General features: G+C 35.2%; 2 protein-coding genes across 3 annotated transcripts in view; one reads left to right on the top strand and one right to left on the bottom strand.

Annotated features, from left to right (window-relative positions):
* Nucleotides 1-6016: 6016 nt before the first annotated feature.
* Nucleotides 6017-12599, bottom strand: LOC128181592 (uncharacterized). Its single transcript, XM_052850054.1, has 2 exons — nt 12523-12599; nt 6017-8316 (listed from the first exon to the last, which is right to left on the bottom strand). Exon 2 carries the CDS (start codon nt 8281-8283, stop codon nt 6634-6636), a length of 1650 nt encoding a protein of 549 aa, XP_052706014.1. The 5' UTR covers nt 8284-8316; nt 12523-12599; the 3' UTR covers nt 6017-6633.
* Nucleotides 12600-14599: 2000 nt separating this feature from the next.
* Nucleotides 14600-17948, top strand: part of LOC128181590 (dynein axonemal heavy chain 2-like) — a 47320-nt gene continuing 43971 nt past the window's right edge. For both annotated transcript variants that reach the window (XM_052850051.1, XM_052850050.1), the window contains exons 1-6: nt 14600-14664; nt 15329-15539; nt 15736-15863; nt 16143-16491; nt 16785-16949; nt 17335-17573. In XM_052850051.1, coding sequence (XP_052706011.1) covers nt 15353-15539; nt 15736-15863; nt 16143-16491; nt 16785-16949; nt 17335-17573 — 1068 coding nt within the window. In that variant the 5' untranslated portion in view covers nt 14600-14664; nt 15329-15352. The remainder of the gene's footprint in view (nt 14665-15328; nt 15540-15735; nt 15864-16142; nt 16492-16784; nt 16950-17334; nt 17574-17948) is intronic.

The following is a 17948-nucleotide window of genomic DNA, read 5'->3' as shown; positions in this document are numbered from 1 at the left end:
ATAGCCAGTTAACAAAGCAATCAGAAATCTGAACTAAAACATTAGAGAAATTAAGAGATAAAACATTTAGATTGTTTTGGAAAATCTATCCATGTGCTTTATGATGCTTAAAGTGTTATTAATGGAAATTATAAGAAAGTAAGAATTATCTCTCTTATTCGATAGGGTTGTATCCTGAAAGTAGACCTCTCTCAACATCTAGGATCAGAACATTTTTTCTGTCAATATGTTGTCGAAATAGATGTTGTGAAATGCCTATACTGTTTTAATATGAAGTGAATGAGTCTGACGTATTTATGAGTCTGCTTTAGTGGTCAGATTAGGCTGTTGATATTATCATGTATAATCTTTTTCCACGTTTGAATTATTTTCTCTTTAACTTGTGTTTCATGTGTTGTTATTTGAACAAATATGATTTTTTTATATTTGCAAAACAAAAAAAATGATGCTGTTATAATGGCTGTTGTTGGATACATTGTAAAAATGTTGTATCAATCTACACTTGATGTAATTTTATATATAAATATATTGTAATCTAATTTTACATATATATATTGTAATCCCAGTAACACAAACACAGAGTTGTTTACATAAAGTGACACAAGAATTTTATAAAGTTTACACTGCTGTGTACAGTAAACTTACAGACTATTACTTTCTTTGTTAGATTTACAATACATATTGTTCTGATATTCACAGACACACAAGATATGACACAAGAAGTAAAGTACATTCTTTGAACTATGATTACGTTAAAAAAAATTCAAGTGCATATAAAAGCTGTAAATGTATAAACAAGCTATAATGTATTGCATTCCAAACTGCCGTGTATTGCATTCCAAGCTGTAATATATTGCATTACAAGCAGTTATATAGTGAATTACATCTGTGATTTGTTGCATTCAAACTATAAAACATTGTATCACAAGCTGTAATATATTGGACTACAAGCTGTCATTATATTGAATTACAAGCTCTTAATACAAAACAAGCTGAAATATAATGCATTACAAGCTGTGTTTATATTGCATTACAAGCTGAAATACAATACATTACAAGGCTTAATATTTTTTGTTATAAGCTGTAATTATATTGCATTACCAGATCTAATATAATACGTTACAAGCTGTGATATATTGCATTACAAGCTGTAATTTTATTGCATCAAAAGCTCTTGTAGAAAAATTACAATCTGCCACAGATATTGACACTGCTACATGCACAATCACTTCAGGTACACAGCATAAAGATGTACACTTACACTGCAATATATCACACATATCGCATATAATTAATAACATTGTACTGTCACACATGTCACATATATTAACACTGATATTAACAGTTACATATCCTTTTTGTGTTGTATCACATACAAGTTGTAATGATAACAGGGCCTTTACCCTATTTATTCACCCTACTTCTTTGTTGTGAGGAGTGCTGGTGAGTGACTTTTCAAAGACAGGAATAATTACAAAGCCGTCTGTTGACCCTAAAATTTAGTTGAGAGGTTTAATGAACACCCGAGGGCCATTTACCCTGTGTGCACACCCCTGTCCTTTTATTTATGAGAATATTGATTGACGCAACAAAAGATTGAGCTGCTTCTTTTTGGGATTGTTTGCCATACTGTACTCAGGAATTCTGTTAAATGACATTGTTGCTATTGCTTTCAAAGTTCTACTGTCAAATATGGTTATGTAGCATTACGTCTTGTATCTCTGTCAATATAAATCGAACTATATTTATTATAGCTAATTCTGTAGCCTAGCATATAGTATATCTATACAATATGAGTATAAATTAGTATATACTTGCTGTCAACTGTAGGTACAGGTTTTTGATACTACTGTACTCTTACATCTTTTATATAAATACTAGGTAAATAAATATCTCGGGCTTAAATCGATTTTATCCCCTGCCAACCTACAATGTACCAACCCCAAAAAGCAATCAGTAAGCCCCTAGATAACAGTTTGTGTAATGGCCATGAATGGCTTTGATTTACAAGAAATATACTTTGTTAAATTTAATCCATTGTTTCACCTGTTTAGTTGAGCATATACATCTGTATGATTGGTTTGAAGTTTAAACTTTGATTATCTGTTCTCTTAAATCACACAGATACAAGAGCGTAATACTGAATTAAAGTGTGAAGTCAGCTATAAGAAATAAGAATTATAGCATTTTGTCATTTGTGCTAAGATTGTTAAGCTTGGCTCACTAATTGGTATGCATGTACATGTGTACATGATGATTTTTCTGATTTTTTTCCCTCGAGAAACAGTTTTTATATATTTGTTATAATTTAAAATGAAATAAACTTGGTTTTATTTGGTTTATAGATAGAATGATTTCTTACTATGTAAGAAAATGAAGAGCACTTTTATAGAAATATTTTGTGCTGTGAATAAAGATAAGGAATATAAATGGGAAATGCTATGATGGAGTTGAGTTTCTATGTACAGATTGTTGTTGACTGCTGACTCAGCACATATACAGTGTGTATAATCAAAACAGATTTAACGTAGTCCGAAATATCTTCTTAATTTTTTCCTGGCTTTTTAGCTCACGGAGACAAAGTCAGGGGAAGATTATGCTATATCCCCGGCAATGGCATCCGGACCTGGCTGAATGTTTTGTTGCATGTCTGTATTTAAGTTATTACTTGTTTTATCCTCACCAAACTTGTTTAAGTGATGCATCTGGACCTAAGTATTGACTTGAAAGACATGGATGCTGAATCTGGGCCATAGGTAAAAGTTTTTGAAGCAGGTGCCATTTGATTGCAATTTCCAAGTTACTACTGGTCCTAACTCCACCACACGTGCATGGATGATGCGTCTTGTGATACTGATGCACCAGAGAGGCTTGAATGCTGAGTCTGAGCCATAGGTTTCGGATGCTGGAGGAGGTTAAGGTTTTTAGAGCTGGTCAATTTTTTTTAGCAGATGCTCTCTGATAAATACATCTTACTTATTACTGGTCCTAACTTCACCATGATGCATGTTTTGATACTGATTCACCGAACAGCGATAGGTTTCGGATGCTGGAGGAGGTTTAGTGTTTTGGAATAGGTCACATGATTTATACATAATAGTACTATTTCAAATTTGTATTAATAGAAATGAATCTCAGAGGTTGCTTCATATGCAGAGACTGATCTCCATTATCAACGATGCTAAAAAATCTTCCACCTCACTCAAACCTGCTTGATAGATATGTTTGTTGTTAAATGATATAACATGATTCCTATGATATAATATTGTATGATATGACACAATATTGTTTTATATGATACAATGTTATATCACATATTGTAAAAATATGATACAATATAATATTGTATCATTTTTTTTGTCCATTTATACATTTTTTCTTGTCAAATGTAAGAAAAATAATGGCTAATTGCAAAAGAGCTCTGATCGATTAAGTTGTCATCGACACCGATACGCAACAATCCTCATAAATATATGATATTTTTTTCTGTTAACAGCACACAAACCTGTTTATATGAATTCAAACAACTGTAAACAAACCTGTTCCATTACCTCGTTGTCTAGGCTGCTTTTCTGAATTACTATTCCCGCGCACATGTGCAAATCCACCTCAAACGTTAATCGTTTATGAATATGCATTGGTAAATTGCCGTTATTCATTTTTAAATTATGGCTAGTACCACATAATATTTATCCAAATATTGCAAAACTTTCTATAAACTTCTTTTTCATATATCTAGTCATCCTGACAAAATTTTGGATCTGGGTCCAACATCGCAAAATTCCGTCAAAAACAGCATATATAAATGGCATATATACCTTTAAATTAGTTCAAGGTATCTGACGTCTTCCTGGCTTTTTAACGATTTGATTTCCGATAATTTATGAAAAAAATACAAGCTTTTGAACTTAGTCATTTTTTAGAAAAATATTGCATATAGAGTACCCTCATTGTACGGATAACTCCTCCTACAGTTCTCAAGATAGGAAGTTGTTCTTTTGCAGATTAATTGTACATATATCTGAGGTGTGCATATTGCTAGGATTTTGATTTCCGATAATTTATGAAAAAAAATACCAGCTTTTGAACTTAGTCATTTTTTAGAAAAATATTGCATATAAGGTACTCCATTTCACTGGATATGGGTTAGCATGGATAATGGATAGAGTTCATATAAAAGAAAACCCGGTTTGCTGTCACATTGACAGCTTTTCACTTGTTCAACAGATAATATAGTGTCTATGAATATCCAAGATCATAAAGTATAATTTCCATATGATTGATAAAGGTGGTCTGGTAAAGGTGATGCCTCGTCTCGGTGAGCTTTGTAATGTGTGATTACCTATGTTTTTTTTTAGGGAATAAGATATACCATAACTTATGTAATCTATAAATGGTTTGCTTACATGTCAAACGCGCTTTCTGATGAGCGATAAAATTATTTTATATCGTATAATAAATTATTAAAGAATGTTGCCGACGTCAAAGTAAGACTAACGTCATTAACGTATCAATCCACCTGAAGTCACGTTTGAATTTTGTACGATATATTTTCGATTAAGGGACAATTGGCTGTTTTTATGTTTTTTGGATAGCAAAAAATTAAATTATAAGCAAATGAATGCAGTATGTATAAGTTTCATACTATATAAAATGGTTGGGGATAGTTCGCGGTTTATCAAGCGTAAACAGCCCCAAACCATTTTATATCGTATAAAACTAATTAATATTGAATTCATTCCTAAATTAATAGAATAAGTTTTAAGTTACATTTACACTACAATTTTTTTAAGTATTATACTCACACAGACTATATGTTTCTATTTTTATTCACATGTACAGTTTACTTGCACTTTGTATTGTAATTTTTTTTACTGTACTTGTGAAAATATTCAGCCACAAAGAGGTTGTCTTTGGTGTCCACACATAAACCCCATGGAAATTCTAAATAACGGTTGTCAATGTAGCAGATAGACTGCTTTTATTTGTTTATCATCATCAGATCACTGACCATGACGACCAGGAGGTCACAAGAGGGAGGCAGTACAGACACCATGAGGTCACCACCCCTGTAGTCTGATCACTGTTTGTATCTGTGATGTATCTAAAGCTTTTGAAAGGGTTTGGCATGAAGGTGTGATTTATAAGTTAAAACAGTATGGAATTTCAAATAAAATTATAAATTTGTGGAGAATTGTTTAAGGAATAGAAAACATAGCCCCTCCCACTTTATTTGCAAAGTTAGACCCAACCATTAAGTACATATCATCATGGAGGCCTCCCCCCCCCCCCCTCCCCTTACCGCAACAAACCTAATTGTTCCTAAATTAACCTTAAAAAGATTGAAATTTTTAAAGATTGGAAAGTTTAAATTTCCAATCTGATGCCAGTTGGAAACTACATACTCAAGGTATAAGTCTTGCAGTCGTTTAGATATACTGCGTATGCTTAAATACTCTCTTTGTCGAGATGCATTAATAAAGATATATATGTCTCTTATAAAATAATGGGATATAATCTGGGACAATTGCAATGATATGGAATCAACTTTATTAGAGAATGTTCAAATTACAGCTGCTAGGAATATTACTGTGAGGTCCAAGAATTGACTCCTCCAGAACAAATTTGCATTATGAACTAGGGTATGATAAGTTATTAGAAAGAAGGAAAGTCCATAAATTAATCTTGTTTTATAAGATGGTTGATGGTATGATGCCAGATTACTAGGCCGTATAACTAAACCTTTTACAAAACAAAAACAAAATTCACATCTAAATGAATATTTTGGTTTGTTAATTTAAGATGCTAAGCTCTTTGAATATACCATGCCGATGAGATGCATTTTATTTTCACTGATGTTATCCCATATCATATATATGAAAGTTAACAAAGATTGACATACAGAGGATCGCCAGATTGTCTGGAAGCCACTCACTGAACGCAGTGTTTTGAACTCTGGCAAAAGGCAAAGGTCACTACATGTATATAAGGCCACAGTTGCCTGCTGCCTAATCCAGTTAATATGTAAATATATATTTGCGTAATAAAACATGTTCAAATCAAATACCATTAAACCAAATAATTTAACAGAAAAAAATATACTGAGATAAACAAATGTATTGTGGTTGTTTTATTAAACTCAATATGTTATGAGTAATGAGCAACAACAAACTTTTCCCAGCAGTATCTAATAAAAAAGCAAATCACTAAAGGATACATCAAATGTATAACAATAGATGTCAACAAGTTTTCTTAGTTGACCACTCAATATGAGGTCAATAAAAATTGAAGCCATCATGCACATTATGCATCAAGGGTTTTGGTAAAATTCATCTTGTGTAAAAACTGAACTTGTTAATTGTCATTCCATGAATGCTAGCCAAAACATGATTGAAGTCTGTGTTGTATAGAACAGGTGAGCCCTCTGGACTTATTTCAACTAAAAGACATCCCTATGTAGAACAATTCTTTACGTGGAATCAATAAACATGTACACAAAATGTCATCATATAATTTGTTTACATGACAAACAACAGTTTTAATGAATAACAGTGCTAACATGTACATATAGAGGCTATTTAAATGTATATACACTTCATCTATTGTTTGTGTATTGTCACATGTGTTGTTTATTTACATATAATATTGTATTTTCTTCACTTTACCTGTGTGGTACTCAGCCACAAAGAGGTTGTCTCTGGTGTCCACACATAGACCCCATGGATTCTGTAAATCACAGTTGTCAACGTAGCGGAGGAACTGTCCGTCCTGATCCAGGATGTGGATACAGTGGTTGTTGCAGTCTGCTGTCAGGATCCGACCCTGGTTGTCTGTTGTGATGCCGCGTGGATAGAATGATCCCTTGGTAGTAGAGGGACGACCAGTGTAGGTAAACCGGAGTTTCCCGGCCTGATTGACCACCACTACTGCTCGTGCTCCATAGTCTGACACACAGATATCTAGGTTCCTGTTCTCACTGATGTATTTTATGTCACCAAAAGAATAGAGAGGTTGTCCTTTGTCGTCGTACTGAATACTTTGTTTCTCTGTGGAGCCAGAGTAACGCACAACTTTTGTTGGTTTATCATCATCACTGTTCATGACAACCAGGAAGTCACCAGAGGAGGTACTACAGACACTGCGAGGTTTCCACCCCCGTAGTCTGATCACTGTCTGTATCTGTGTATTCTTCACTATGTTCACAGTTCTATCACCGTAATCAGTATAAACTAGATCCCCACTCCTTGTCACTGCTATGTCCTCTGGAACGTTCCCTGACTTGGTTTGGACTGACTTCACTAGTTCCCCCTGCAGGTTGTAGAGACTCATCTTGTTATAATAACCACACGTCCAGATATCTTCATCACTCGCACAGGACACACTGCATAATCCATGTAAGTATCCTCCATACTTAGTGTATATCTCTGTGATGATCTGTGGTACATCAATGAGCGGTCTGTCCCAGTAAGAACCTATTGCGTAGCCATGTTCTTCTGTTTTGATAGATGACGCTGACAGAGAACCAAACTGTTGATAAAGCTGTTTTTTGTTGATCTGAGGGGTAAAACTTGGTAAGGCCACTGTGAGTTTAGGAGGCAATCTTCTGAATTCAGCATACCTGGATTTGTAGGCAGAAACAAGGCTGACATCATTGGAGTCCAGTAACTTCTTCAGATCAGCAATGGTCTGTGTGATTTCAGAAATGGTGTGTGTGATTTCATTTTCCTGTTGATTTAGGACAACCAGGTGTTTGGTGTCTATTGCATCAAGATCAGATTTCAGTTTCTGTATAAAGATGTCTATTTCTCTGTGCAAGTCTTCTCCATGTTTGTTGATTACTGTTGTCAATTTCTGGGAGTTTTCTCTCAGATCAGCCTTTTGCTCTGAAATGCTAGATAAAATCTCTTGATATTTAGGATTAATTAATTTTTCAAAATCTTGTAAATCTTTCTGTAAGAATTGTGTTTTGCTTTTTAAACTTTCCAAAATATCCACAACATCATGAGTTTGGTGTTTCTTAGAGGAAAAACAGAGTTCACAAATAGGAATGTTGCATTGTTCACAGTATTGGTCACATATTTTTGTGGAATGTTTTTGACATTTAGGAAAAGCTCCCCGATATTTGAATGGCACCACTTTGTGTTGTTTGGATTGATCAGAGAGATGTTTCCCCTCACATTCTTTACACAGATGTCTGTTACAAATGACACAGTGTAGAGGGGGGACCGGGGTCTCACAGAGATGACACCGTACCACATCCTGGAGGCTGTACTCAGGGTCCATGGTCAAACGATTTCTTCACAACTGTGGACAATTCTGAAAATAAGAGAACAGCAATTCTTAGATCTTTATTTCCAATACATTATACAACATATAATTTAGCTCAATTCATATCTTTACTATAATTTGAAGATGAGTTCAAAACATTTCATTATGTTATGAATGTATCCAGTAATTAAAAATACTGGAAAAAATAAGATTGAAAATATGGGTTTGTTTTATTTTTAAAAACAATGAATTCATCATGTTTATATATCGGTATCTAATATGTGCATATTAATAAATATAGAATAAACGTTAGACAGCCTAATTTTTAACATTTCGCTAATATTAGGCTCAAATCGCGATCGTTATATGAGGATTTTTAACTATTCCCTGTTTATTTTCACTTCAAAAAGTTTACTGTTACGTATAAGTTAACTGTTACGTACAACTGCCGATTCTTGCTCTGATATGACTATATTAGTGACCTCTATTTTCAACTTTTTCTGAAACCTTTTACTGGATGAAGTATGTATGTGTGGATCCAGGAATATTTCCTGTGAGGGGGCGGGGATGATGGATAATTCTATTTACTAAGGGAAGGGGGAGGGGTCCAAGGTCTATTTTCATATGATAACTTTTAGCCACTGTGTGTAAATTTAAGAAGTTATAATTTTCAAGAGTGGTCCAGACCCTCCCAAAGTACCCCTCTAGATCTGTGCATGAAGCCCACAGACACCTATTTCTGCATCAAGAGCTAGGGATGTTAGTGTACCCTATTTTGAGACAAAGCTACAACATAATTTAAATATGCAAGGTTCAACCTTTTTTTCAACAAATGTACATAATACAGCGAGTAGACACCAATGACCTTCTTTCATATTACAAATTTTTGGTCAAAGTCTGCAGCTGTGCAGTTTCGTAAGCCAATGAATTTCTATCAATAAGCCGTTAAAGGAAGTGAACATGAAAAAATTATCAAGGGCTCAAATTTGTCTGTTTGATGTGTATAATGATATCTGAAAACCGTTTAGGCAGAGCTTTCCTCAGTAAAAAGATATGCCACTTAGAATAACTAATTCTTGCAATCCATGAGCGCTGCCATATTGTTAAAATCATTACCTCCCTGCTGGGTTATCTCTAAGCATCTAAGAGAGGGCAGCACTGATGCTGCCGTCAGTGAGACACATTGCAATTTTACACACGTGTAGTAACAGGGATAAAATGCCATCATCAAAATGTGAATGGAAACTTGAAAGGAATGTAAAGAGTTGTCATTTAAACAGTGTTTATGGAGGAAGATTTTGGATCTCAGAATGATGCTTTCCCACCAGCAGTTAATGTGACATGTAACTAGAATGGAATGTCCGTGGATCAGTGTTATTGTGACCTATTTTTTCTTGCACTCGGGAATTTCTTGTTTATGAGTTTGAGCATTATGTGTGCTACATAAATGAGCACACAAGGTGCATTGCACAGCATCCTGACTTTTAAAAAGTGTCTTAGTCCTGTTATTCTTCTGACAGCATAAACAGAACCGGCGTACATATCATCAAGATCTTATGTATAAAAAAAAACAAATCAGAAAAATTTCCAGGGCATTTAAATAAAAAGTAACGGTAAGAAACCCCACATGGAAAATGGAATTACAATTCTATATTAATTTAAATTGAAATCTAAAAACAGCATTTTATTTATGTAAACACTGACTGCCACATGCATCTCCGTACAAACATCTGGAATGTGATGGTCTTATATTTCACAAATTAATTTATCTATATTCATTTTTTGTACAAATCATGAATAGTTATCTGAGGTTCATTTATAGAAATGTACTAAATCCTTGTCTTCTCATGACAGTACACAAAATTTTTCTTCACATCAAGGCATATTTTTTCTTTGTAACTTTTATCAACTCTGTACATAAACACTGGCCTAGTTCCAACATTGACCCAGTCACCAGCAGCAATGTGGCTTATCTACGTCAGAGAACAGATGCATGCTGGGGAATAATGGATTACCTCCATAAACCTTTCACTGAGAGTGTTAAATTGATAAAATCTCTTGATAGAAATAAACAAATAGGTAACAGACCTCATTTTTAAGTTTCAAAAGGCTTTTATAATTTATTAAGCAACAATTATTTTTTTCATGTTCACTTCCTTTAAATGTATGGGAAGAGAGAGATATATATACCCTATCTATATTGAGAAATTTTTTTAAAAACTTCTTCCAAAAAACCTAATAGGGCAAAAAAGCTCAGTTTGTGTGGAGTCATCCTCACTGACCTCAGGTAGTGTAGATTCAAGTTTATTCAAATCATGGTCATCAGGGGTATGGTGGGATACAGATACATGTAGGGTATATATCTCTCTGTTCTTATAAATTTAACGATTGATTTATTCAGAGAAATTCAGAGGCCTGTGGCAGTTCAATGTGATTAAATAAGCATTGTTCGGCACTTACAAGTGTGTTCAATTTGAACACAAAACCCTCTTGTTTATTTGCTTTTTTTTATACAGTGAAGTTACCAATTCCGGGTCGTCTCCAATTGCGGGTCACTCGTGTGTATTTCATGTCACCTTGTTTAAATTGAAGCATAAAAAACTTAATATTAATACATTGATCACGAACTATAGGCCTTTCTGTCTTTGATCATTAAACGGTGTTCGAAAATTAACATTTACAGACCCTCCGAAAAACGAATTTAGAAATCAAGCGCTTTCGAGATGGAGATTTTCACACATCTTTGACATGCTAATTTCATTATTTTCGCTACAGAGTAGTTGATGTGAAAGTTGTGGGAGGGCAGTAATTAGCTGCAATAATGTAGCCATCTCCGATTTTTTATATCTGATGTTTACTGGAGAGGGCTACAATTTCATAGGATCTCCGTAAAGGTGCAAAATTCTTCTTTTAATGCGACTGACTTCAGTCTGAAAAGATCAATTTTATATTTGACTTCCTTTAAATAAAATGATTTTTTAATTCAGGTTGAACAAACTAACCATATATAAATCAAAACCATCACTACTGCATGGGCTCCATAGTCTGACACACAGATATCTAGGTTCCTGTTCTCACTGATGTATTTAATGTAACCAGATGAATAGAGAGGTTGTCCTTTGTCGTTGTACTGAAAACTATGTTTCTCTGTGGAGCCAGAGTAACACACAACTTTTGTTTGTTTATCATAATCACTGTTCATGACAACCAGGAGGTCACCAGAGGAGGTACTACAGACACTGTGAGGTTTCCACCCCTGTAGTCTGATCAATGTCTGTATCTGTTTATTCTTCACTATGTTCACAGTTCTATCATCGTAATCAGTATAAACTAGATCCCCACTCCTTGTCACTGCTATGTCGTATGGAGCGTTACCTGACTTGGTTTGGACTGACTTCACTAGTTCCCCCTGCTGGTTGTAGAGTCTCATCTTGTTGTCATTATAACTACACGTCCACAGTTCTTCATCACTTACACAGGACACACTGTGTAATCCAAAATGATACTTAGTGTATATCTCTGTGATGTTGTACAAGTTAACTGCCAATACTTGACTAATAAATGAGTGCATGACCTCTATTTACAACTTTTTCTGAAACCTTTTATGAAGTATGTATGTGTGGATCCAGGAATATTTCCTGTGAGGGGGCGGGGATAATGGATAATTCTATTTACTAAGAGAAGGGGGAGGGGTCCAAGGTCTATTTTCATATGATAACTTTGAACCTCTGTGTGTAAATTTAAGAAGTTATGATTTTCAAGAGTGGTCCAGATCGACCCTCCCCACCACGAATTCCCCTCTAGATCTGTGCATGAAGCCCACAGACACCTGTTTCTGCATCAAGAGCTAGGGATGTTAGTGTACCCACAGGGGCCAAGCCCGTTTTAACATTAATTTCAATGTACATTGAAATTAATGTTAAAACGGGCTTGGCCTCTGTGAGTGTACCCTATTTTGAGACAAAGCTACAACCTAATTTAAATGTGCAAGGTTCAACCTTTTTCTCAGCAAAGGTACATTGTACAGCAAGTGTACACCAATGACCAGTCACCTTCTTTCATATTACAAATTTTCGCAGGCCTCTAAATTTCTATCAATAAGCCGTTTAATGTATTGGAAGAGAGAGATATCTAATATACCCTATCAATATAGAGAAAATCTTTTTTAAACTTCTTCTCAAAAACCTTAGGCCAAAAAAGCACTTATTTACTTGTGCTTTGTACATGTAAATAGAATGTGCTATACCTACAAACCCCTCTTACATGGCAACCGCAGGTATGATATTATTTCCTGTTCTGAAGGTTACCCTCCATTGCTCATTCCTGCTGCGGTACAAACGTGTAGGGGTGAATTCGTCACTTGGTTAATTCGGCACCTAATAAACTAGTCAATGATATATAAATAATAAGGAAACAGATTTTTTATCGTTACTGGTATTGTTTACTTCTATCAGTCATCGGGATCTTGTTATGCGTTTTTTTTAAATCAATTTGATGCAACGATGATATTCCATTAATTATGAGGACCACGCTTTTGAGTAGGCTATATTCCACGGTCCCTTTACTTCAGTCATGCTTGGTAGAAGCATCAGCTATAGTTCTTTTTAGATGCCCCGGTATATTAGCCTTCCATTGTGATTTCATGGGCGGATTAAGAAATTGTCAAACTTACCTCAATAACATGAAAACATACATGTACATGTATGTGCATAGATAGGGTAGGAACATTTTTCAATATTTTTTTTTAATGAAAATACATGTAGCAGGTCAGTTTTCTCTATAACAAATACTCTTTTAACTGTTTAATTAAATTTTTCATTTATATTTGTACATTTTTACAATATGATATGTTAATATTCACCAATCAAGGGCCCTCGGGGGCATACAAATGTATGCATTAAAACAATAAAACAACAGGATTATAACAAAGAAGGATGAAAGACATATAACTGTTAAGTAGGCAGAAGATGTTACAATGGGAGGTACATCTGATATAACTCATACCAAGTTGTCGTACACATAATTATGCAAGGGGACACATTTATATGCAAGTACAGAAATATTACAACAGCAATAAATACACCATCCCTCAAAGCAATGCGTTAGTATTGATACAGACACATTATATACAGCCCCCAATAGGTATTTGTACTACATATATACAATATTGTATGTGGACATATTATATAATAATAAACATTTGTGATATATTTTCAAGGTCAGGCATCAGGGGGGGCCTGCCCCCCCCCCCCCCCCCCCCACTTTTTCTCGCAGCAACAAATTTTTTTTTTAATTCACATATAAAGAATTGAAATATCATGGAGTTGCCCCCCCCCCCCACTTTTTTGGGAGTATGTAAAAAATTGATATAAAAATAAGGAAATAAGGAGTGAAATTGAAGTTATAGACTATACTACGCTAGCCCCCCCCCCCCCCCCCCCCCCCCGTATGGCAACGCACGGAAAAATTCAAAATGCGTTAAATTGGTACTTCACGAAGGTTCAAAATTGTTATGTTATTATCGAGACACCTGCCGCACTTTGAAATAAATATATATATAAAAATGAAAAATAATGGGGTTTAATTTTAACTTACATGTATATAGTGTATAGTTCGATGATTTGTAAATAGTAATGAATATTTATGATTTATCGTCTTTGAAAACGAGGGTTGAGGGAGGGGTGTGGGCAAAAAATGATACGTGCAGTTCAACAGTTTAATTACCAGTACAAATTATACTTTTGTAATGGTTAATATAATGTTCGATATAATACATACATGTATGTACATTGTAAATTAAAATATTCTTTATTCAAGCTTTCAAATTTTACATTAAAAAATATGAAGTTTGTTAGCCGTTATCTAATCATGAATATGAATTTAAACAAAAACACTATCTTTTACGAATTTACAGTAGCGCAGGCTGTACAAGTAGGCTTAGCGCACAACGCACTCGCTTCTGACCACTGTGCGCCAGTTTACAGGTTTACCGATGCCACGGTACAGGCGTGGAAGTGTACATGTGCGCTGGTTCCACCTTTAATTTTCTTCATGCATGTTTTGATGATGCTTACTATGGATTAGTCATTTTTCCGAGAATGAGGGGTCTCTGGAATCTGATAAAACGATGGAAAAATATTTCATCATAATTTTAGAAAAGTAAAAAAAAATGAATTATGAATCATATATTATCCCAACATTTATTTTCCCCATAAAAGTCAATACAATTTACTTTTAATGGTTTATTTTATAATTTTATTCTCTTTTGATCATCTGTGGGTCTTTTTACATGTCATTTTGGGTATTTCGACTTACCATATATATTCCGGCAATTAGCTTTACTGCGAATGGGTCACGTGATCAAGAAAAGCCCGAGAAGAGCAGGTGGTCGCTAAGGTAAACTATGCAGATTTTTTCGATTAGTTTCTCTACTGCCTTTCACTTATGAGTTTATATGTAAGGTGTAATTGATGTTTAATAATTTTCACTCATTTTGATTATTGTTATTGAAATATTTTAACGCTCTTTTCCCATTTCCATGACACTCACAATGAAAAGGTCATATTTATTGGTGACGCGCTAAGTTTTGGCTTAATCAATTGCTTGCAATTGCTTTTGATTTAAGAAAACAGTGTTTAACATTATCAAAATTATATAAAATTGTTCCGTATATTTTTTTTCAAACGACGAGACTTAAAGTGGATAATTATTCGATCGGTTAATTGTGTGGTTTCAAATTCAAAGCTAATGTTTATGTATGGATCTTCCAGCGGGCCTAAAACCGTTCTTTATTTTTGGAGAAAATTTATCAGTCTGTAATAATGGAGGCTTTGGTAATTACATGACAGTCTTAACTGTCAAAATTAAAAAGAATTTTGGTTTTAGAAAGCTAACTGTTTTTGATTTATTGTGATATATGTTAATAGTTTATTAGAAATAAGAAATGATTGTTTGTTGATTATAGATATTATATAATGCATGCAAATGCTTGGGCCGGACATTGTAATTAAGAAGCTTTATGTAACAATGGTAAACATTCATTTAATTCTACCTCTGACAGGTTGACTGATGCTCTAAATCAACAATGTCTGATAAAGGTTCAAGGTCGGGAACTCCGAAGGCGAGTTCCCGTAAAAGCTCGAAAGCTGGAACCCCAAAGGGCTCCAAAAGTGGAACACCAAAAGGTTCCAAAAGCAACACTCCTCTCCCCACAGACCCTCAAGCTATGACCCAGGAGATCACAGAAGAAGAGGCCCTGGCTGCTGGTGCTTGTAAGTAATTCTCCTTTTTCTTCCAGTCTGGCAATAAACATCCTGATCGATTATTCGTAAATTTCGGCCAGCATGAATTTAATTCTCATATCATTTAAATGTCCGAGTCTTTTAAAGGAAATGAACAAATCTTTTTAGCTACCAACATGTCAATATACATTTACAGTCCATTATAATTCTGTGATTGTGTTTACAGCAAATGGTGCCTTACAACCAACTGAAGTTGATGTGACAGCCATGGGGACTTCTAATGAACTGGGGGAAACGGAGACAGAGGCTGAACAAGAGGAGGCAGTGCAGGAGGAGGATGATAGACCCAGTGTTGTAAGTCCCAACTAGTGTTGTAAGTCCCAACTAGTGTTGTAAGTCCCAACTAGTGTTGTAAGTCCCAACTAGTGTTGTAAGTCCCAACTTGTGTTGTAGTCCCAACTAATGTTGTAAGTCACAGCAAGTCATTGATAAATTCCAGTTGGTGTGATTTATCACATTACTCAATCCAATTACTGTCAGTCAAAGCAGGTCAAATTACGAGTCTGTTCAACTCATCAAATTCAATCAGCACTTTATTATAAACGTCATATACCTTTAAACTTGTGATTTCAGATATCACTGATCAAAGAGAGAGTCACGGTGCAGGGACTGACAGAGGAGCTGTGGAAGGAGTTCCACGACGAGGCAATCAACCAGTTCATCAACGACCCCGGCACCAAGCTGATGGTGGCCTACATGGACCCTGTCAAGGGGTTCCTGGTCGAACACGCCATCCCTCCTTATCTGGTCGACCAGTTGACCTACTTTATCAAGGCCACCAGCGTCAAGGAACTGAACGCCGACACGTTCCTGACCAAGGTCCAGTATGGGACCATCAAAGGGAACCAGATCGAGAGTCTGCTCAGGATCATGATGGGAATCTACGCCCCCATCTTCTTTGAGAACACCTCTTGGCCAGACAGTATCCTTGATTTATGAATTAGGACTTAGCTTTCACAGGATAGTCGATCTAAATTATAAAAGGCTTTTAGTTGATTTTCCGCTAATCTTAATTGTCTGTCAGATTATGTTTCTAATTTTTTATGGAAAAAAAAATAAAGAAGTGAGAGCAAAGATATCAGTGAGGGTTAAGGCCCTTTAGTAAATTTTTTTCTTTGATATGATTTAAAAAGAAAAAGTATCAATTTACTATGATCCTATGATGTCTTATTTGTATCTATTGTGAACAATTATTTCTCCTTGACAAGTATGTAGGCATCAAAAATGACTTCTCAGCTCAGCTGCACAAGTTTCTGGCTAACCTGACGGACACACGCTGGAAGCTGGAGGGTAAGACGGTACTGTACATCCCCACGGAGGGGCTCAAACTCGCCTCAGAGGAGGCGGCCAAGAACAAGGACCTGGTCCAGAGGCTCGAGAGTAAGCACCACTCAGTCTGTTATCCGTGCATCATGACAAGGGGATGAATTTTGGCTTAAAACTTGAGGATCAATTACATGTAGAATGTTGACGTGTTAAAATATAAAAGTTTCCCAAAACATTTCAATGTTAAGAGAGGTCAGAAATGTTATAAAAGTAAGAAGCAAATTTATATCCTAAAAATAAAATCAGTCAATGGATCTGTATGATATTCCTTTTGTAGGGTTCATTTGTATGGGTATTTCAGGTTCTTCTTTTTATCTCTGTGAATGAAAGAGTGGGTTGATGTTTGTGTGTTGTAACATAAATTAAACTACATGAAATTTGCTGTGTTATATAATTGGCAGTTAAAAAAAGCCTACAAATTAAACATTTCACTTTACAGCTGCCATGATCCACTGGGCCAGACAAATTAAAGAAGTGCTCAGTAACCAGGATGCCTTTGAGATGGCCGAGAACTCAGGACCCCTGGATGAGATTGAGTTCTGGAAGAACCGGTGCGCTGATTTAACCGGCATCAGTACTCAGCTGGACAAACCAGGGGTAAAAAAGATCACCGAGATCCTGACCCTGGCTAAGTCCTCTTACGTAGGACCGTTCCTCAAACTGTCCAGTGAAATTAAGGTGAGGAAAGGGGAACATTTTTGGGTTTTTTGGGGGTAATTCCTTGTTTCAATAAGTTTTCCATGTTCATTTATTAAGTTTGAATTTTGTAGAGGTTGTGTCAAAGCTTTTAATTCATATCATTACTTTGCCTATAGGCTTGTTTGATGCACTTAAGTTTTGCTTACTCAGAACACCCCCCCCCTCCTTCTCCCCCCCCCCCCCCCCCCCAAAAAAAAAACAAAAAAACAAACCCAGAACTAAATCTAAAATTAGAGAATGGTGAATAATAAAGCTTGGTAAACATTCTTTTGTTAATTTTGAAAGTCTGCCAAAATTTAATCCCTAGTACATGTATTTAATTTTTAAAGTGTATTATAATCCACCCAGTGTCAA

Source organism: Crassostrea angulata, chromosome 4, assembly GCF_025612915.1.
Source record: "Crassostrea angulata isolate pt1a10 chromosome 4, ASM2561291v2, whole genome shotgun sequence".
Lineage (NCBI taxonomy): Eukaryota > Metazoa > Mollusca > Bivalvia > Ostreida > Ostreidae > Magallana > Magallana angulata.
This window is presented reverse-complemented; position numbering and strand designations above follow the sequence as displayed.

Bases quoted from the DNA above. Each gene is read 5' to 3' on its own strand.
- LOC128181592 (XM_052850054.1), bottom strand. From the start codon at position 8,283: ATGGACCCTGAGTACAGCCTCCAGGATGTGGTACGGTGTCATCTCTGT.